The sequence below is a fragment of the Cibotium barometz genome, chromosome 51 (assembly GCF_041138505.1).
Source record: "Cibotium barometz isolate CiBa-2024 chromosome 51, ASM4113850v1, whole genome shotgun sequence".
NCBI lineage: Eukaryota > Viridiplantae > Streptophyta > Polypodiopsida > Cyatheales > Cibotiaceae > Cibotium > Cibotium barometz.
In genome coordinates this window covers 23,743,754-23,766,426 of record NC_141096.1, presented here as the reverse complement: position 1 = coordinate 23,766,426, position 22,673 = coordinate 23,743,754, and the positions used below count along the sequence as shown (strand labels likewise).

The 22,673-nt window shown below is 45.5% G+C and overlaps 1 protein-coding gene across 5 annotated transcripts in view; it reads right to left on the bottom strand.

Annotated features, from left to right (window-relative positions):
• The window catches only part of LOC147609445 (B3 domain-containing protein Os07g0679700-like), a 132,175-nt gene that overhangs the window by 76,187 nt on the left and 33,315 nt on the right, over positions 1 to 22,673 (bottom strand). For all 5 annotated transcript variants that reach the window (XM_086787508.1, XM_086787510.1, XM_086787511.1 and 2 more), the window contains exons 3-5: positions 5,871 to 5,972; positions 4,483 to 4,985; positions 4,239 to 4,335 (exon numbers count right to left, since the gene is read on the bottom strand). In XM_086787508.1, the coding sequence (XP_086643634.1) occupies positions 4,239 to 4,335; positions 4,483 to 4,985; positions 5,871 to 5,972 (702 nt within the window). The remainder of the gene's footprint in view (positions 1 to 4,238; positions 4,336 to 4,482; positions 4,986 to 5,870; positions 5,973 to 22,673) is intronic.

Sequence of the window (22,673 nt, the reverse complement as noted above, 5' to 3'; positions counted from 1 at the left end):
GTGCTCAAGACCGAGACAGATTTTATTCTAATAGACATCATTCACCCAGAGAATTCTCTGAAGGAACGATGGTGTATTTGCACGTTCCGAAAGATTCTGAGACTTTACAGACTGGTCGATCTCCGAAATTATCCCCTAGATACTGTGGACCATTTCATATTACACGACGGATTGGTTCAGTTGAAACCAGCAGATATGACATGGGGCATCTATGCATTATATGAGTAGGTTTTTGGGCGAGTCAGATGCCCAGGAGGTATGTCCGAGACTATTGCTAGCACCATTGGTGTGAAGCAAGGATGCCCACTTTCCCCCACACTATTTGGGTTATACATTGATGAGGTGGCTGACTTCATTACACGGGGAGGCGGAGATGGAGTTGATCTAACAGGTACCTCAGTACATATTATGCTTTATGCTGATGATATTGTATTAGTGTCTGAGTCTCTAGGAGGTCTACAGCAGCATCTACATGCACTCGATGATTTCTGCACACAGAGGGGTCTTACTGTGCACCTTGGGAAAACCAAGGTTATGGTCTTTCATACATCGAGACAGGGCAGGAGTCAGCTGACATTCACTCTCGTAGGACGCCAGGTGGAGGTGGTGACATCATAGGTGTACCTAGGGGTTACCTTCTCTGTAGCAGCCACACGCTTCACCATGGGTTCAGCAGCCACAGCTAGATTGACACGGGGATATGCAGCATTGGCTATGCTAGAGAGACAGTGCCACCAGGCACATTTTCAAGAGCCCCGGACGAAGGAGTGGCTATTTGACACATTAGTCACACCAACGCTGATGTACCTAGGGGTTACCTTCTCTGCAGCAGCCACACGTTTCACCAGCCACAGCTAGATTGACACGGGGATATGCAGCATTGGCTATGCTAGAGAGACAGTGCCACCAAGCACATTTTCAGGAGCCCCGCACGAAGGGGTGGCTATTTGACACATTAGTCACACCAGCGCTGATGTATGGAGCAGCGGTATGGGCGCCAGGCCTTGCTACCCATTGGTGGACACAGATAGAGAGACCACAGGCCCTCATGATGGCACGCATGATACGCAACAAACCGTCAGTACCTCATGACATTATCCGAGCAGAGTTTGTTGCGCCTCCTATGATGGTAGAGGCCATATTCAAGACTATATGCCTGCTAGACAGATTCAGAGAGATGCCACAGGACAGATTATCATACAGAGCTTTTGGGGCATCTAGACAGAGGATCATGGTATGCACAGGTCACACATTGGTTCTCACAGCATGGCCTAGACATGGATCATCTACCACCATTCCAGTATGACAGGAATGCACCACATATCCATCTCTCTCATAGTGAGAGGAACAGAGTATTGAGACAGGACCTATGGCAACTCTATACACGAGAGACATGGATATCGCCTACAGAGCCTCTTCCACCGAAGATGCTATACTACAGAGATCACTTCATGAGTATCACTAATGATGGATTTATAGAGAGGCTTAGATACATGGAGGGCTTTTTACCACACAGCTCCCGAGTAGCTATTGGTCAGCTTAGAGTCTCATCACATCGATTGGAGATCGAGACTGGCAAAGCAGCACGGATCCCCCGAGAGGAGAGGGTATGCAGATTGTGCAGAGAGGAGGTGGAGAGTGAGGAGCATTATGTATGCAAATGCAGAGCATATACAGCCATGAGAGAGAGATATCCCATTTTATTTAGAGAGCCACATTCCCTACGCCAGCTCTTTGAGGCAGCAGACCAGTGCATACTGGGGAGATTCATTCTAGACATACAGCGTCACAAAGAGACATTATTACAGGCTCAGACAGCTCCAGAGGGGAGACGACAGACACAGATTACTACATTTTTTCAGAGATCCACCCCACTCCCAGCCCCTACACAGCAAGGAATTACTCTCCAGAGAGCAGAGACACTCAGAACCCGCAGGAGACAGACGACACCTGGCTTTCGGACACCACGCCTATACCAAAGAGAGATGACAGAGATCAGAGCTCAGTTTCACAGAGAGGGTGCAGAGCGACTAGCTCGCTTCAGAGCAGACCCAAGCATGTTCTTCAGGGAGCTGTGGACACCCCCTTCATTGATGTATACCATTTTATACCCCCAGTATGGTACAGGATGGAGCTAGCTAGGTTGCATATCATGATTGTATACTCCATGCATATAGCTTTGCATTCTCCTAGTAGTAGAGCTCCATCCCCTCCCCCACTCATTGTACTTATTGCACACCCAGATTTAGCTTTTTAGTTCGGTACTTTTTCATTTTGTTGGGATGACAGAGGATACCCCACACAGGTACACTGATTTGTCTCATAGGCCGAGTTTGGTCTTTTGGAAGACGTTAATAAAATCTTTCTTTCTTTCTTTCTCTTTCTCTCTTAAGTGTGATTTGGCATGTTGGTTTCTTCTATCCTATGCCTCATAAGTGATCTTGTACAAGTCGATGGCACAAGAACAATTTCTTGCTACATGGACACTCCTCTTCCATTGATGTGCTCCTTGATATTGACATTGGCATCGGCATTGGCATCAAATATGTACCTTTTTTTAATGATTGTTCACCAGGACGGTGAACTCTTATGACCTGGGGGTATCTGTAGCAGGGTCAAATGCCCGCTTTTATGAGTTGTAACTGTGGTTGTAATCAAGAGGAGAGAGGAGATGTGTGTGAATTCATCCCATATGGAGATGGGTGTGAAGTGCTTTAAAAGGTTGTATAAAGGGCATGTACTTGGGTCTTCGGAGGGATCAATGTAGTACGAGTTATTTGCCTCCTCATTTGTGAGTACTGTTCTTTGCTAATTCATTTCCATTAATCTTTGCTCCTTAGTTCAATTAGGCACGCAAGATTGTTACACAATCTTTTTATTGTTAGCTTTGGAACCTTGGCCAAAAAGGAGGAGAGCGAGCTGCAAGAGATGGCCCTTATGTGCCTCCAAGAAGGCGGCCAGGCTCATGGAAGATATCTCGATCCCCCAAGAAATCCCCCAGCCCAAGTCTGAAATAAGCCTCCTCCCACACTTCCCCAGCACCACCATTGAGCCTGTACTATCCTCCGCTCCACACCAGTTACTGCTCATCTGCTTCTTGCAACCACCATTGAGCCTGTACTATCCTCTGCTCCACACTAGTTAATGCTCATCTGCTTCTTGCAGCCAGCCCATTCAGCAAACGATGTTATTCATGACTGGAGACACTGACATCAAGAGTGACTATTAAGGCAGGCTTAATTTTATCAATAAATCCAGGAAGGTGTTCAAGATGGGCTTTCTGCTCAAGCAGAGAGGAGAGGGAGGCAATTGATAGACAGCCAGGTAGAAGTTTTAGTTGTCAAGTACACTCTCTATGAATAGCTTATTCTATTGATTGACAGGCATTATTTAGTCTGTTAGACTAATGCAGCCATAGAAATTGAGTGGCTTTAAGAGGAGGAAAGCAAAACTTTTCAGTTGAGGCTCTCCCCACTTAGAGTATCTACTCAGGACACTTCAGGACCAGACTATATCCTTTCTAGGGGGGTGTCATTAGAAAGTACATCAACTACGTCAGCAGGATTCATGAGTTACATGCCTTCAGAATTGCTCTAAAGCATAGCACATGAATCCTTGTCCTACTACTAATATAACAGCTGCGAGGCTAGGACCATAAGATAGGAAACTGCTGTAACATTTAGAGTGGGATCCCAAGTAGCACCGCTTATCAAAGTTGCATGTGGGCCGTTCAGGTGTCGCCAAGGATAGCTTTGCTCATGGCAAGGGTAGATAGATGTGCACCTTATATCAATGAACACTTGGAGAAAAGAAATATATGTCATGATTCCACCATCCCTTTGCCAAAAGCCATAGGTGTCAATTGCTCTTCACTAATATCACAAGTAGCCAAAGTGCTTGAAACTTTGAATATATCTCACTTAGCATCAGCAGTGCTTATGTGGTATCACGATAAACTGAGACAAAGTGCTTTACATGCATGTATGATATATGTATGTATGTGTATATATGGGTGTATGTGCACACATCAACGCATGCATGCATGCATATATGTGTATAAAAAGTGAGATACGAAATGAAAAAGCAGCAGAAGGCAAATCAATTCTAATACACAGGTTTATGATACGCCATCAATGCATGTCATTTTTATGAAAATCATATCTAAAGAGCCCCCAAAAAAAAAAAAAAAACACCACAAACCATGCTCAATTGAATTTATGGTAATGAAATGCCCTTACTTCAGCACAAGCTTTTGGAAGAACAAGCCGGCCAACGCGGCCTGCATCGCTTGCACTCAACATTTTTTCAAAAAGTGGTGTAATGGTAGAGTTTGAGCTGTGATGTTCGCAAGTCAAAGGATTTTCAAAGCAGAAAACAAATGAACTGCTTACCATAATACACAAACAATCAGCAGGCTTCTTAATTCAGGGCATCCAAACAGAATTTGAGACAACAAGATGCTTTACAAAAGTTGGTGGATACTCTCCAAATGTTATGTGTTGGAGTTCCTGCTTAGAGAATCTTGGCCGATATCGAGGTAAAAATAGGTTTTTACCCTTGCCTTTGCCTGGGGGTGGGTGAGCAGCACATCCAAGAGCTCGCGGTGAGGAGTCCATAGCTGCTTCTGTTGTATGAGCAGATGCCTGCACTTCCGAAACCATTGGTAACAGAGCTTTCAAATTCTGTTGTGAGCAGCCTGCCATCTCTGCACTTGGGCTCACCAGTTGCATGAAAACACTTCTAGATCTCGTCTGCTCATGTGCTTCGTTAGCTGTCTCTTTTTCAGAACCCAGACCACGTGGCACATTCATGCTTATAGTGCAGGCTGCTGCAATCTGTGATTGAACCTCATTCCTACCTTGCAAAATTTTCAATCCACCTTGCTCTTGCCTCGTGGATGGGAATGCTAGCACAGATCGTGATTTTTTGTTCCACATGCCTACTACATCTGTAATCGGTTCTTTGATTCGAGATGCTTCCCTTTTCTAAAAACACCCAAAAGCACAACATTGCAGAACTGAGACTTGAAATGATCATCATCACAATATTTAATGATTATGTGGAACTCCCAAAAAAAAAATTATAAATAAAAATATCATTGTATATAGTACCCCTCGTTTTTCTGTGCAACCAGAACTTTTGACCAGCCCACCTGCAGAAACATAATTGCCTGCAAGCACTGTCCAATCATAATTACTGCTTTCCTTTCATCTCTGAGAATCATGGAGAGGATTGGAAGCTGTCTAGCATCCCTCCCCAGGCTGCGGGGAGCCTTTTTCCTACCATGCTTTTACCTATTCATGCAACTGTTTGGGGTTGGCTGTAGTGGTGTATGACTCTATGTTATGGGATTGAGCAGCTTGGTGTGGTGTTGGTCTGACCTTGGGCTCGCAAGTTCTCCCAATGGAGCTCTGGCCTGGTAGTCAGCTATCCAGGTCTCTCCCAAGGGTGTTGCTATGGACCGGTGTCGGGATAAGTTGGTTGTGTTGGTGTCCGAGTATTTACGAACACTCATGTGAGGTCTGTCCTTACCCAAAAAGCCCTGGGCGTCTGTTTCAACTATGTGGACAGGGACTTGGCCAAGAGACATGCCAGAGCAGAGACCTACCTAGGCTTAATAGAAAAAAAAAACCATCCCTCCTTCAGCTTACATAAATATCTTTCACATATTTTGAATAAGTTGAACTTGGCAAACTTACAACAGATTAAAAAACAAACTAGTGACCTAAAAAACTTATAACATATTGTGAGATAACAGTCATGATAAAACCATGCAAATAAAAAAGTGGCTTGCTGAGTCAGCTCAAGTCAAAATGCGTGTACAATAGTAACATCACAGCAAAAAAAAAAAACACAAGCTAGGTATATACCGGACTAGAAAATTTGTTATTCGTGCAGTTCATACATTCCACTCCTCCACCATCCAAGAGAACGTATGCTGATGTAGATGCAATGCAGCCACAATGCACCCGCTGCAGAGAAAACTGTGGCATGAGTGAATCTGACAATAAATTGCCACCAATGCACAATCAAACACAAGATCTACATTAAGAGGACCAATTACATAAGATATCATCTAACATCTACCCTTACAAAAGATTTTACCTACAGGTTTAGCACAAACAGTTCTATCTCACTTCTCTATCCCCTCTATTAATTTTCAGTGGGCCAATTGTAGGAGGGTCTATTGACAGTTATGAGTTGGTTGTAATGTGAATGTAGATGGTGTGTGAGAGTTATCCCATAATCAAAGGGATTGAAAGTGCCCACGCGCTTTTGTATAAAAGAGGATTTTCCCACTCCTTTAAGGCATAAAATACAAATCCTTCTTTGTTCAATTCCCTCTCATACGGACACTCTAATCATCAACACCTATATGGGGAGACATCATGTCAAGGGAGGGGGGAAGAGCCACGAAGGCATGTAAAACAACCTGATTCCATCTACGTTGTTAAAACAAAGAAGGTCCTGGCTCCATATCTGCAAGAGATACTCTCCATTCCTGGCAGACTTGGACAGTATGAATAGCATCCATCAAATGGCAACTCCGTCAAAGGGGGCAGGGACAATGAAATGCATGCTTCCAATGCTATACACGATGAGTAAACTCATGTGGTGCACATAGAGAACAGGAACATGTGGGACAACCATCCCATGGCAAAGAGAAAATATAGGAAGAAGAGTCCATAGCCTTAAGGGCTGAACTTACTCGTATGCAGGCTCTTCTTTATGCACAACAAGAAGAATTGAAGCTCTACCGTCGTGAGGATCCATTGGTACATATCGTTTGGAGGCCAAGAAAGCTGAATCTTATATGGATCATGCAACGGCAATGATTGCTCAAGAGTTGCACATGCAATCAAGGGATGTAGCACGTGCATACTTGGCTCATACCGAGGATGCCTATGCAGAAAAGGCAACCATCCCACATGCCTTGGTATCCCCACAGGTGCCCGAACAAGAACTTATGTCTAAGAGGATGAATCCACATGCTATTGGAGAGGAACTATCCGCAATTTCATGCCATGCAGGAGTACCTTATATACCCCGTGAAGGATACAATGTTTATGGCAATGGTCAAAATGTATGTCAAATGCCATTGCCGGCTGAAAATGTGCATGCACAACACATGCAACATGGGCTACAATTTTCTGTTGGTGCAAGTATTCCGTGTATCTCTCATGCCACTCATGCCTTCGAGTGTACTCGTGAGGGAGAAGCTATGGATGAAAATGCACCAATGTGTGTTGAGGGGCCAGCCATGCCTCATGCTTGCAGGACACATGTATCTATGCCTTATGCATCACTTTTTTTGTTCCTAAAACGATGCCAATCACAGGGGCTGTCCCAATGGACAAGCATGCGAGAAAACATGTTGAGATGCAGCCTAATGCATCAAAGTCTCATGACTTCAAAGCTAGAGACAAATCTGTGAAGTTTGATGCATATCATGGGGAATATGATGCATGAGATTAATGGAGGTTGACTCATCTCTGTATGCTCTTTTTACAGATTGTTTTTAGATGTTTAACTATGTTCACACTGAACATAGTGAACACTCTAGTAGTCTCCCTTGTATATGGTCTTTTTGGTAGGTTTTCCTCGTTTTGAGGTTTCCCACCTGTAATTAATGACATGAAGCTTTACAAAAAAAAAAGTGTGTGTGCAAGCTAGCTTCCCTCCTACCTGTAGCTCCAAGAAGATAATACCCTCAAAAGAAATAGAGTCCATCTGCTCCAACTCTGTACCAAGAGTAGCCAAATGCTGTATAATAGTACCCTCCTCAAAGGTCGGCATCACCAGATGTAAGAACTCAAGTGGCCCCTCTGAAAACTGATGTCGGGACTCCATAGGCCCAACCAAATCCAAATCCCAATCCTTCAATCCTTGGAAGTACCACTGTGCCCCAGGCACAATCACGGACACACCTGACCACAATCCAAAATCCTCATATAGAGTAAGGGAAATAGGAACATTCACAGTAGTGGTAACTGAAGTAGGAGTAGCCTCCTCAATAGCATAACACGGCGTAGAAGCAGGCTCCTCCATAGAAGGCAAAGGGACAAACAACACATCTTGGTCACTGGTTGACGAAGAAAGAATCGGAGGCGAAGCAATAGGAGAAAAATCCCCCTCAGAAGAAGCTGTGAGCAAAGATAGCCCACTGTCTTCCTCAAAAACATTACCAGAGATATCATCTAGGCAAGGAGAAGTATGCACAGAAACTGAAGTCGGGGCAACAGGAGAAACAAACTCCTCAGATGCAGTGAGCAAAACTGGCCCACTATCCTTCACTGCAGGAACATCTCCAAAAGAAGTATCCATAAGATCACTGGCTGTAGAGCACCCAGAAGCAGAAAGCATCTGCTGATCATTGGCATCACCATACATCACAAAGCAACTACCCCACACAGAAAGTAGAAGCATCATCAAGAGCATAGATGAAGTATCGAAGAACCGAATCCTAACAATTCAGGAGGAGAAAGCCATAGATCTATCCGTCAATCTTCCTCCACCGACACACATCCTCTGCAAAGGCAAGGTCCGGCAAGCACCGATTCTTGTACGAGAGAAACTCCATCAAACCATACTCCTTAAGAAAAGAAGTAACATGCAACTTCCATGACTGAAAGTTACCACCATCCAACTTGTTTGCATCATCTAGCAAATAACAAGAGAGTGGTACAGGAGCCAAATCTGAAGCTGTCATCGTTGATCCAATCAATAGGACCAACCCTCATAAGATAAAACTGTCCAAATCAGAAAACGCTAATATAGGATCTTTCCTCCCACCAAAATGCAACCCTAAGAGGCTGGACAGCACCCGAAAATATGCTGTCAGAGGGTGTAAGAGGGAAAGGCAACAACAAGGATAGTAGCTTGGGCTCTCCTCAAGAAAACGCACAATCTCTGAAGAAGAAGTGTCCTCCACAGGTACCAAGAGTGCCACCAAAGCCTGCAACACCAAAGACCCCCTCTGCAAAGGAGCAAACCCAAAGGAGAGGAAAACGCAGCAAAAAGCTGTCCTGAAAAAAAACAGGCCGCCTATGTCCCAAACTCCACGTGGAAAAGAAGAAAACTGGTCAAACAGTACCAGAAGGCTGTGCTGATGAAGCCAAAATGAAGGGCGCAGCAACCAGCAGGTTCAGTCCAGAAAACGCAGCATGAAAGAGCTGCAGATCTGAAGGAAAACGCAGAGAAGGAGGTGCTGAAAACAGTGCTGAATCTGGGGCAGCAAAGAGGTTGCTAAACCGGGAGCGATGATACAATGAAAGAGTGCACAGAGCGGAAGCAGTGGCACTAGAATGTGCTGAATAGAGAGTGCAAGAGAGAGAGAGAGAGAGAGAGAGAGAGAGAGAGAGAGAGAGATGGAGAAAACTATGCTGAATATACTGAAGCAAAACAATCCCAAGCAAAAGACACTACGAGTCTCACAAGTGAGGGAGCAAAATATGTACAAGACTGAATAAACAATGAGAGGCCAGCACCCACTATTTATAGTAGAGGTAAGCTGGCCGACTGGGGCTGCAACAACAGGCCGACTGGAAAATGCCAGAAAAGCTGGGAAAAATCCCAAAACAATACTAGAAAAAGGGGTGGCCATCCCACAAGCAAGGGCCATGAAAAAGGGACCAAATGGCCACCATAAAAGAGCAGAATCTGGGAATGAATGTGCTAACAGGGATTGCTACGGATAGAGTCAAAGGCGAGGATGGGGAAGGAGGAGGAGAGGGGGGGGGGTGTGGGGGAGGAGGGAGATGGGAGCGGCTGGGAGTGAGGATCTCTCTCTCTACCTAAGGGCCCACCTCTCTCTCTACCCCTTGGTGAGGATCTGAACAAGGACCCGGGGGGGGGGGTCATTTGCACAGTGTGTATCTACCGTGTGCTACACGCACACAAGACTAGCTTCAAGGTTGGGGAAGCTTGGAGCTAGGTAGGCTGATTGGCGAGCTGAGTCAGGGATAGGCTAACGGACGGGCACCCAAGTATGGACGCGCGGGCGCCCAAATGTGGACACCCGATGACCGGCCAAGAGCCTATAAAACGGTGGCCAAGGTTAGTCATTAGTCATATATAGAGTCTTGCGTGTCTTTGTGAGAGCTCTATGGTCAGAAGCCTGGATCTAGTGCAGACATGCACCTGCTTCATGCAGCCGAGGCCAGCAGCAGTCTCCAAGCCCGCGAGGGTAGCTTCGTGGCGGTATGGGACGTCACGAGGTAGAGATTGGTCGGTATGTCCATCTAGTTAGCTCAGCTCATGGCTCGGTGGGGACAGCCAAGACTTGTGGGCTTGCCCACGACTATCAAGGTTGAGAGGTGAGTCAGGCCTGCACCCCCGTCATGTTTGTTCGGTTGTTTGCAGGTTACGAGTCTTGTACCAAGAGCGTTCTACGAGGAGACCCCATGGGGATTTGACAGTAGTAGCCTCGTGAACGAGCAAGTCGGTAGGTAGAGAAAAAGAGGTCGAAGAAAAGGTATGAGTTCGAGAAGATTGCTGTTTTTCCGTGCATACTGCTATTTTCTCAATTTCAGCATGTTGCTTTTTCATCGTAGGAGCCCGTGGTGATGGAGATTTTGGTCTTGTTATGGGTTGTTTTGTTTAGCAAGAAGAAGGGTTGTGTTTTTAACTGTATGAACAGTTTGAAGAGAGAGAAAACAAGGAAAAAGCCTGTCGGCTGTTTGTAAGAGAGAGAGAGAGAAGAAGCGAAGGCTGTTTAGGTCTGTGTATTGCCTGAAGGTTGCGCAGCCTACATGTGTGAAGACGATAGCCGCAAGGTCACCACACCAGTCGCAAGCAACACTACACGCAGGAGGACAGGTTGGTGCACGTAAGCGGGCTGGTACACAGGCTCGCGCACGTCGACAGGCGGGTCTTGCACACGGGCTGTATGCGCAATCACGCGTTGTCGTGCCATGGCACGTCTATGGTGTGAAACCATGCATGTGAGGCCATTAAATACAAATTCAGATGCATGGGATTAAGTGCCATGACTTGAGTCATTATATGATGCCCATGTACATATGTTCATATTGTAAATGAGCTTTAATAAGCAGAGCTGAAGGCTTGTGAGCTCGTCCTTGCACAATATGAGGCAGATCTTCTAAGTATTAAGAGCTTAAAGGAAGAGCTTCAAAAAGAGGCTTTGAGAACATCAACAGCTGCAAAGATGGCAAGAGCAGTTACCGGGGGAAGCGAGTGAGGAGTTGATTCCGGAGTACCTTGGCTTTGTCAAAGGTGTGGTTGATTCAGAAGATTTGCCCCTGAACATCTCCCGTGAGATGCTCAGCAAAACAAGATCCTGAAGGTTATAAGGAAAAATCTTGTTAAGAAGTGCCTCGAGCTGTTTACAGAGATTGCAGAGAACAAGGAGGATTTTGACGAGTTTTATGAGGCTTTTGGAAAAAATTAAAAATATATATATACTAAATAAAGGTGGCTAGCTTGAGGGGAGACGTGGAGGCTTTATACATTGGCCAGCGCACCATCGAGAAGGCTGGCGAAGATGCGAAAGCGTGAACAGTTGGCTGCTTCGAGGGAGTAAGAGTCGCGGGGGGGGGGGGGGGGGGCTCTCTAGTAGTTCAACGGACGCGGGGGCTTCTCGGACGCTGACAAGATGTGCGCAGCTGCAGGTATACACGGAAGGCCGCCTTGTGGTGGCACGCACAGTGAGGAGGCGCCCGGGTCATCGAGCTAAGGGAGATTGAGCAGAGGAGGCGCCCGGGAGATCAGTGGCCTGGAGCGCAGGGTGTGCAGGCAAAGTAAAGGGGGACCGCCTTGGGAAGAGCTGCTGGGGGCTCTGAGGCGCAGCTGGTGTGGGCAGAGCCGGATGGAATTCGGCGGGACCAGAGGCGCAGCGCTGGAGAAGATTTGGTGGCCGCCTTGTATAGCAAGGAGCTGACTGGTGATAAAAGCGGGGATTGGTAGAGAGCCGGAAGGGCTGGTGAAGAGCCGGGCTGGGAATACTGCGGGGTGGAGGACCAGAGAAGGGGTGATCGTGCGAAGGGGGGCAACGTAGAAGGCTCTGGTTTTGGTTCCAGCCGGTGGGGAGCATCTTAGCCTCGAGGAGATGGGCTGGCCACTGTAGAGGGAACGGCCTCCGTGTGTGCGCAGGAGGTGGCACTAACTGCAGAGGAAGAGAGAGAGTGGGATGGCAGCGGAGCAGTGAAGGGGAAAGTGTGTTGAAAAACAGAGTGAAGCAGGGAGATGTCGTCGATTCCAGCGAAGCTGTGAGACAGAGAGAAGGCGCCAATTCCAACTGAAAAAAAATAGTAGAGAAGAGGCTGGTGTCGAGGAAGAAAAGTAAAGAAGCTGGCTGTAGCGGAGGCTGGACGATGTCAGAGAGTTCGGGTTCTAGTGTTGTGGTTGCCGCCTCGGGAGAGAGGATTGGCAAGGCTCTGGTGGCTGCCGTCTCTAAGAAGGAGTTGCTTTGCTTGGTCGACCACGATGGCTGTGTGGCTGGCGGCAGAGAGGATTGGCGACGGACTGTAGAAGCGCCGACGGTGGTTGGTTGCTACCAGAGAGTGTCTGGGTTTGTGGTGTTGGTGCAGGTGACTGGCGGCGCAGAGCAGCAGTAGCTGAAGGCACTGGGAGCTGCCTGTGCGATGAGCGAGGGAGATCGCTTGCAGAGGTCTTAATGTCATAATGTCATAATGTTATTTGGAGTCGGGGTGTAGATGAGCGAGGGAGATCGCTTGCAGAGGTCTTAATGTCATAATGTTATTTGTTTTCTTGGGTTTTGGAAATCATGTGATGATGTATATATGCCATATGCCATCTTTTGCTTTGTGAGTTGTTGGAATCTGAAAGCAGGTTTTCATGAGATCAAGAGTCATCTTGAAATGGTGATGTTGACATTATGTGAAACATGTGATGTGAATGGTCACATGTATATGGGAATCTTTTGAAGATTGTGCTATGCCTACATGTGTTATGTATGAGGCACTTGGATAAAGGGTCGGGAGATCTATGCTTGAAGCGGGTCATGCTCTCGACTCGTAACGTATATGCATTCATCAAGCTGAATTTGGGGTTGCTTTGAAGTGAATTGGCACATGTACATGTCGACCAAAATTGAGATGTCATAACCCCTTGAAGAGTTATATGTTTTGTTTCCTTGCTGGGATTTGAAGCTACTCTCACAGCCAGAGGTCTCGCACTTGCCCAGCGATACCGCCCACGTCACGACAGCTTTGGTGAACCCGACGTGAAACTGCTGGGGTGAGAGTTAGTGGTGAAATACACAGTGCAAGTTATGGCTGAGAATCCTGAGGGACAGGGGGTTCATTTTGACCCCAGGGTTATGCAAATGTTTCAGATGTTTACTATGTATATGCAACAGCAACAAGCGGCTGAGAGGGGCCAAACTTCCACGACTAAAGCACTGCGGTCAATCGTGAAAAAGGTGGATCAATTTCATGGTAAAGACATCACAAAGTACCTGCGCAATTACACAAAGGAAATGGAGCTAAACAGGGTGACTGAGGAGGATATGGTTCGAAGCTTTGAGCTGGTATGTGTTCCCGAAATAAGAGAGCGCATAAGAGGATTACAGGCAGCACATGGTGGCAGAAATTGGGAGGAGTTCAAGCCTACTTTGAAGGATGATTATTTCATGGAGGATTCCGAGCGGGTGACCAAGCGAACTTTCTTGGAGTGGGTTACAAAACCCAAAATTGGAATTTCTGCCACAGAGTTGCTAAGAGAGTTTGAGAAGCGCTATGCCCAGCTGCCAAGGATAGAGCGCAAAACCTTAGACAGGGAAAAAACAGAGCTCTTCTTACAAGCAGCTGGGAAAGATCTCCAAGAAAAACTGGAAATTCTCCTTGAGGATAAGGATACAGAGCACGGGCTACAGAATGATTGGAATGATGTCGAGGATGCGGTCACCATGCTAGCAAAGCGGCAGCGAAAGAGGGATAGAATGGTGATGAGCTCGGCAACTCCTATAACTGTTACCCCTGAGAATCTACCAAAACCTGCTGCTGCAATCCCAAAGGTAGAAGAGCCGATGGATGAGCTTATTAAGGGCATACGAGACCTAAATTTGAAGATGTCCAGGATTGAGGAAAAAGGGCTATCATTAGGGCAGGCTTCTATGCAAAAGCCTCAAAGCAAGGAAGGGTTTACATTCAGATGTATATGGTGTGATGACCCAGAACATGTGAAGAAAGACTGTGCCAGTTATAAGGAAGCTCTCAGAAACCAACTTGTATTTTTCAAAGATGGAAAAATCCACCTTACAGAGACTGGTCTTCCGTTAAGCACAAACTTTGGGAAAGGAGGGATGAAAAAGCTGGTTGAGGATATGGCTGCTAGCCATGCCATCTCTATGGTTGAGGCAACAACCTATGGGTTAAAGGCCAGCCAATCAAAGCAGGAATCTCAGAAGGATGAAGACTATGAGAATGAAGATTTTTGGCCATCAACGATGGAGCTAATTGCGTCAGAGAAGGTGTCTAAGCAGGCTTTGCATGAGGCAGGAGACTGTATACGTCTTGAGACTGGCTGGGAAGAACCTGTGGATTCTCAATCTGTTCATGCTTACATTGCAAAATGCCAGAATAATGAGGCACAGGTAGAGGAAAAGCGTAAGAGGGAAAATGACGAAGGAGATGCCATGGATGATGGTTATGATGCTTCTATGAATGTTTGCCATGTTTGTTTGATAGTGTTCAAGGTGTTGATGATATGCATGTTGCTAATGATGTTATGGAGGATAGTGCATATGTGACCGGAAGTCATACGAATGTTGTTTCAGAGGATGTTTGCTTTGCAGATGGTGGTTTTTGTTTGGAGTTTCTCTTTCAAGACAAGCAGGTTTTGTTAGAGGATCAGTTTAGTGACGTTAATGTTTATGTGGATGAGTCTATTGCTCAAGACACTTAGGATCTTGGGATGGCTCAGCTGTTTGATGATGATGAGTTTCTATTTGCAAACATCGGTAACCAACAATCTATGAATGAGGCTTCTTGCACTCTTGATGATGCTAGAGATGTGTTTTGTTTACATGACAGATGATGCTTTTGATGTTTATGCTATTAATGGACCGGGACATTTTGATGTAGCATCACACCTTGATTTTCTTGCACCAGTTTGCATAGATGCATGTGAAGCATGTAAAGGCTTTGACAGCATATTGGTGGTGAAGATAGATGAGGAGGTAATATGCAAAAGAGCACAATGTGATGAATGGCTTGCTATGATGCCATTATGTGTATTTGAACCAAGGATATGTTATGAGTCAATGGAGCAGGCTCATGTGGAATGCAAATGGGTATTTGATCGTGGTATATGGATTGTTGGCAACCATGACAAATGTATTTGGGGACTGAATGCAGAACAATGGTGGATAATCAGGAAGGCTTTGTTTTTTTTACTTGTTTGATATTTATGGATACCAAAGCTTGGTTTGAAACACTTAAAAGTGTTCCAAACATGGAGGTTGGCCAGACGACAGGTTCTTTTTGCTGATTAATGTATGAAGATGACATTCAGATATATGTGGATCTTGATGATGACTTGGCACATACCGGAGGATGTGCAGGTTTAGAGGGGGTGGATGTCGAGTTATGGCACGTCTATGGTGTGAAACCATGCATGTGAGGCCATTACATACAAATTCAGATGCATGGGATTAAGTGCCATGACTTGAGTCATTATATGATGCCCATGTACATATGTTCATATTGTAAATGAGCTTTAATAAGCAGAGCTGAAGGCTTGTGAGCTCGTCCTTGCACAGTATGAGACAGATCTTCTAAGTATTAAGAGCTTAAAGGAAGAGCTTCAAAAAGAGGCTTTGAGAACATCAACAGCTGCAAAGATGGCAAGAGCAGTTACTGGGGGAAGCGAGTGAGGAGTTGATTCCCGAGTACCTTGGCTTTGTCAAAGGTGTGGTTGATTCAGAAGATTTGCCCCTGAACATCTCCCGTGAGATGCTGCAGCAAAACAAGATCCTGAAGGTTATAAGGAAAAATCTTGTTAAGAAGTGCCTCGAGCTGTTTACAGAGATTGCAGAGAACAAGGAGGATTTTGACGAGTTTTATGAGGCTTTTGGAAAAAATTAAAAATAGATATACACTAAATAAAGGTGGCTAGCTTGAGGGGAGACGTGGAGGCTTTATACATTGGCCAGCGCACCATCGAGAAGGCTGGCGAAGATGCGAAGGCGTGAACAGTTGGCTGCTTCGAGGGAGTAAGAGTCGGGGGGGGGGGGGGGTGTGGGGGGGGGGGCTCTCTAGTAGTTCAACGGACGCGGGGGCTTCTCGGACGCTGACAAGCTGTGCGCAGCTGCAGGTATACACGGAAGGCCGCCTTGTGGTGGCACGCACAGTGAGGAGGCGCCCGGGTCATCGAGCTAAGGGAGATTGAGCAGAGGAGGCGCCCGGGAGATCAGTGGCCTGGAGCGCAGGGTGTGCAGGCAAAGTAAAGGGGGACCGCCTTGGGAAGAGCTGCTGGGGGCTCTGAGGCGCAGCTGGTGTGGGCAGAGCCGGCTGGAATTCGGCGGGACCAGAGGCGCAACGCTGGAGAAGGTCTGGTGGCCGCCTTGTATAGCAAGGAGCTGACTGGTGATAAAAGCGGGGATTGGTAAACAGCCGGAAGGGCTGATGAAGAGCCGGGCTGGGAATACTGCGGGGTGGAGGACCAGCGAAGGGGTGATCGTGCGAAGGGGGGCAACGTAGAAGGCTCTGGTTTTGGTTCCAGCCGGTGGGGAGCATCTTAGCCTCGAGGAGATGGGCTGGCCATTGTAGAGGGAACGGCCTCCGTGTGTGCACTGCAGAGGAAGAGAGAGAGTGGGATGGCAGCGGAGCAATGAAGGGGAAAGTGTGTTGAAAAATAGAGTGAAGCAGGGAGATGTCGTCGATTCCAGCGAAGCTGTGAGACAGAGAGAAGGCGCCAACTCCAACTGAAAAAAAATAGTAGAGAAGAGGCTGGTGTCGAGGAAAAAAAGTAAAGAAGCTGGCTGTAGCGGAGGCTGGACGACGTCAGAGAGTTTGGGTTCTAGTGTTGTGGTTGCCGCCTCGGGAGAGAGAGGATTGGCAAGGCTCTGGTGGCTGCCGTCTCTAAGAAGGAGTTGCTTTGCTTGGTCGACCACGATGGCTGTGGGTGGCTGGCAGCAGAGAGGATTGGCGACGGACTGTAGAAGCGCCGACGGTGGTTGGTTGATACCAGAGAGTGTCTGGGTTTGTGGTGTTGGTGGAGGTGACTGGCGCAGAGCAGCAGTAGCTGAAGGCACTGGGAGCCGCCTGTGCGAGTGTGGAGTCGGGGTGTAGATGAGCGAGGGAGATCGCTTGCAGAGGTCTTAATGTCATAATGTTATTTGTTTTCTTGGGTTTTGGAAATCATGTGATGATGTATATATGCCATATGCCATCTTTTGCTTTGTGAGTTGTTGGAATCTGAAAGCAGGTTTTCATGAGATCAAGAGTCATCTTGAAATGGTGATGTTGACATTATGTGAAACATGTGATGTGAATGGTCACATGTATATGGGAATCTTTTGAAGATTGTGCTATGCCTACATGTGTTATGTATGAGGCACTTGGATAAAGGGTCGGGAGATCTATGCTTGAAGCGGGTCATGCTCTTGACTCGTAACGTATATGCATTCATCAAGCTGAATTTGGGGTTGCTTTGAAGTGAATTGGCACATGTACATGTCGACCAAAATTGAGATGTCATAACCCCCTTGAAGAGTTATATGTTTTGTTTCCTTGCTGGGATTTGAAGCTACTCTCACAGCCAGAAGTCTCGCACTTGCCCAGCGATACCGCCCACGTCACGACAGCGTAGTCAACATGGACTGACGCACATGGGTAGGTGACTCTTGCACTCAGGCTAGTACGTGCAGGCCAACGCAGGTGCACAAGTACAAGCGAAAGCCGGTCATCTATATGCTCAGGCTGGCGAGGTACGTGTGCACGCGCTGGTGCGCAGGAAGGCGCAGAACCCCGAGCATATGCGCAAGCAGCCAAGCGTCAGCGTGGGCAGGCGGGTACACGCAAGCACGTGCGTAGGGAGTCCACCGCTAATTACAGGCGGGTGACAGAAAAAAAAAAGTGAAAGCATACATGCGTAAGTTTTTTTTTTTGAAAGAACAACAAAAAAAAATGCACGCCTTGTTTTCGTTTCTGCTAAACCTTAGGAAGAGGGTTTAAAAAAACAGAAGTATTGCTTTATAAGTGTTTTTTTTTTCTTTTTTTTAAGAAAACGGAATATATATATATATATATATATATATATATATTGCCAAAAAAAAAACACAAAAGCAAAAGCTAAAATTAGCTTTTGGGGAAGCCTATATATTCTCCTTAAGCGGGCTTCTTGCCACACATCTCTCAAGCTCTCAAGCTCTCAAGTTCTCTAGCACTCTTATTTGTGCAAGATCAACCTTTTCTCTCACCTTGCACTCTTCAAGATGTTGACCCAAGAATCCGAGTTGGAGCCCTTTCTCGAACGTGAAGACCTGCCGGCTACGGAAGCCACCGATGCTGATCTTTTCGACGATTATGTGTCAAAATCAGATTTCCAAGAGTTTAAAGTTGCTCTCGAAGCTTCTTCCTCAGAACGTCAAGCACAAATCACCGCGCAGATCCAGGCTTTACAGAACTCCATCTCTTTGTTGACCACTACCCTATCTACTCTTTCGGACATGGATGCCTTGGCATCTGCTTTAGGCCCCAATATTACTCCGGAACAGTTTGGGGCCGAGCAAAAGCAACGTACCAAGGAGATAAGAGGACACTTGGCTACATAAGTGGCAAGTCCATTTTCAGTTTCATCCATATGATGATGCAAAAAAGATCCAATTAGCAGTAGGTTTCCTCTCAGGCAAAGCTTTGCTTTGGTGGAAGGAACTCAATCCTAAACCAACAACTTGGGCACAGTTCGAAGACATCTTCAAGAAAGAATTCCTCAAGAAGGAGGATGACTATGATGATGTTGCCCGGTTTACTACTTTGACCATGACCTCGCAGAACCTCACTTACGAGGTCTCTCTCCAGAAATTTAGGGACTTGCATATGAAAGCTACGAAGATAGATTCCACGACTCTTTTGGGTTTCTTGGCAGCCGGTTTACCCAACTCATACCGTTTACAGGTTAAAAACAACAAATGCAAAACTTTGGACAAGGCCATTCATTCCGCTCGTATCTATGATGATACAATGGTCTCTTCCAAGTCTAAACCCGTTACCGAGCAGGGAAACAAGCACAAAAGGAAGTTCTCCGCACCAATGGCTAGCACGACTGAAGAAAAGTCTTCGGACCAACCTTCGAAGAATTCAACTTCGACACCAACGAAGAAGAAACGTCTCCTTAAGGCTTTGAAGCTTAAGAAGAAGAGACGTTGCTTCATCTGCGAAGAAAAAGGACATATGCGTAACGAGTGCCCGAAGCAAAAGGGTGCAAAGATCAACGCACGACCCAAGCAAAAGGCAGCTAACCAGTTGTCTTTAACAGGTACATCAGTTATTGTACTTTCTCGCCCTAGTACATGTTCTGATTGTCTGTTCAACCCTAAAGTTTTTGGCTTGCATGATCTTCTCCGAGTTTATGGAGAAGTGAATGGCCATAGAATCCACATTCTTCTAGACCCTGGCAACTCACACAACTTTGTTAATTACAAACTTGTGTAGAAATTGGGTCTTGACACAATACCCAACGATCATACCTATGAGGTACGCCTACCTGCGGGTTGGCAAGTATGGGATCGAAAGGTGGAGACGCTACCGATCCGGATTCAGGACTACAAAGATACTCTGGAATGCTATATCATGCACCTAGAACATGTACACTTGTTATTAGGGATTGAGTGGTTTAAGACTCTTCAAGTCCAGATAGATTGGTCCAGTCATATTTTTCTTTTCAACATAGGAACACCCAGTATAGTATCTTAGGTGATTGTATAAATCCCCCTCAGGGACCTCTTGTAAATACAATTGATTTTGGAAATATAATGGATTCTTCTTTGTATACCGCTTTCCATTGTGTATTGATTCCACTTTCTTCATTTCTCATACCTTCTATGGATGTCAATGAATTAAGTGTATTTGAAAGCAAAGAATTACACAAGATACTTGATTCATTTCAAGATGTATTTCCTAAGGAACTGCCATCGGGCTTACCACCCGAAAGGGCAGTAGATCATCGTATTGACCTGATACCTGGTGCTCATCCTGTTAGTATTCCACCTTACAGGATGAGCCAAGCTGAGGAAGATGAGTTGGCTAAACAACTCGAAGGTTATCTGAGAATCAGCCAGATCCATCCAAGTAAATCACCTTGGGGTGCACCTGTGTTGCTTAGGACAAAGGACAAAACCTGAAAAATGTGTGTAGATTACAAGAGATTGAACAAGTTGACAATTAATAACCGTTATCCTCTCCCTAGATCAGATGACCTGATTGACCGGTTAGCAGGAGCAAAATATTTCACGAAGATAGATTTACGTACTGGCTATCACCAGATACATATTCATGAAAGGTATGTCAAACGAACCGCCTTTCGGACTAGGTATGGCCATTACAAGTTTCTCGTATTACCTTTTGGGTTAACCAATGCTCCAGCCACTTTCCAGCAAATGATGAACGATCTTTTTCGTGAACATTTGGAAAAATTTATGGTTGTGTTCCTGGATGATATTTTTATATATAGTCCTACTCTTGAGAATCACGTTAGACACCTCACGATTGTCTTAACTATTTTAAGACAGAATCGACTATAAGCTAAATTAAGTAAATGTGAGTTTTTTATGACAGACATCATTTACTTGGGACAAAAAAACACTAGAGATGGATTAAACATTGACTATGACCGAGTTCAGAAGGCTTAGGCCTGGCCTATACCACGAAGAGTAAAACAACTTCATTCTTTTCTGGTTTTGTTGTTTTTCTTCGGAAATCTGTGCGGGAGTACTCTCAGCTCACACTACCGATGACCGACATATTGAAAGGCCGTGGACGTAAGTCAAATCAGCCTATCACTTGGAATAACGATCTGGATATGGCCTTCAGACTTTTGAAAGATAAAGTCAAGGAAGCACCTATCTTCGCATTACCCAATCCGGCCTTATGTTCTTGAAACTCATGCTAGTGACTATGCCATCGGGGCTGCTCTGTTTCAAGATGGCAGACCTGTTGCTTTTGAAAGTAAAAAGCTAGACGACACTCAATCTCGTTCGCCAACCCTTGAGAAGGAGCTTTAAGCTGTGACTCACGCTCTCAAGGTTTGGAGACATTATTTATATGGCTCCAAGTTTGTGGTATTGGCTGATCATCAGTCAATCAAGTATGTATGTGATGCGGACGATTTGAGAGGAAGGAAAGCTCGATGGGCTAAATTAATGCAAGATTTTGATTTCGAGATTCGTTATAGAAAAGGGTCCATGAATAGTGTCGCAGATGCGCTTAGTTGAATTAGAGAGGTGAATACTTTATCGTTCACTGAGATTTCTACTGACTTATTTCAATCATTGAGAGGGCTTTGCAAGACTGATAGTTATTTTGGTCCATTTTGGCAAAAGATCCAGGATGGGAGCTCATTGATTGACCAAGACTCGATGACTGAGCAGCCTACCAAGCTGCAGGAGGCCAGTGGATGATTCGGAATGGTTTACTATTCCGTAATGACAAAATTTGTGTACCACAGATCGCGGACATTAGGTCCAAGATTCTTAAGGAGTGTCACGACGCCCCTTCTGCTGGACACCCTGGGATACACGGGACATTATCGTTAGTGAACCACACTGTTTATTGGCCAAAGATGAAAGGGTATGTAGAAAATTATGTTATCAAGTGTCAAGTTTGTCAAGCAAATAAAGCTGAACGCTTTAGACACGCTAGGTTGTTGCATCCTTTGCAAATCCCAGGTAATAAATGGGAAAGTATTTCCATGGATCTTATTACTGGATTGCCAAGAACACATCAAGGCCATGATTCTATTTGGGTTGTGGTAGATCGCTTGACAAAAATGGCTAGATTTTTACCAACCCGGAAGACCATTACAGCTACGCAATTAGCAAGGTAGTTTATCGAGCAATTGTTTAGACTGTACAGGTTACCGCAGGACATATTCAGTGATAAGTTTATGACTGATTTTTGGAAACTTATTTTTGAGAAGCTGGAAACAACTTTGAATTTGAGTTCCTCAGATCATACTCAATCTGATGACCAGACTGAAAGAGTGAATCAAATTTTGGAGGATATGCTTCGAGCATATGTATCCAAAAGGCAAAGTTCATGGAAGGATTATCTTGCTATGTTAGAATTTGCATATAACAGTACTAAGCATACGAGTACAGGTTTTAGTTCTTTCATGCTTATGTATGGTTTTCAACCTAGATCACTTGTTACAGTGGGATTCTCAGGACTTCAGCATGACGGAGCACGTAATTTTTTGCAAGATATGCAAGAAATGTTACAAGTTACGAAGGAATCTATTAAAAGTGATCAAGACCGAGACAAATTTTATTCTAATAGACATCATTCACCCACAGAGTTCTCTGAAGGCGCGATGGTGTATTTGCAAGTTCTGAAAGATTCCGAGACTTTACGGACAGGTGGATCTCCGAAATTATCCCCTAGATACTGTGGACCATTTCGTATTACACGACTGATTAGTTCAGTTGCATATGAATTGGATTTGCCTTCTCATGTGAAAGTTCATCCTGTATT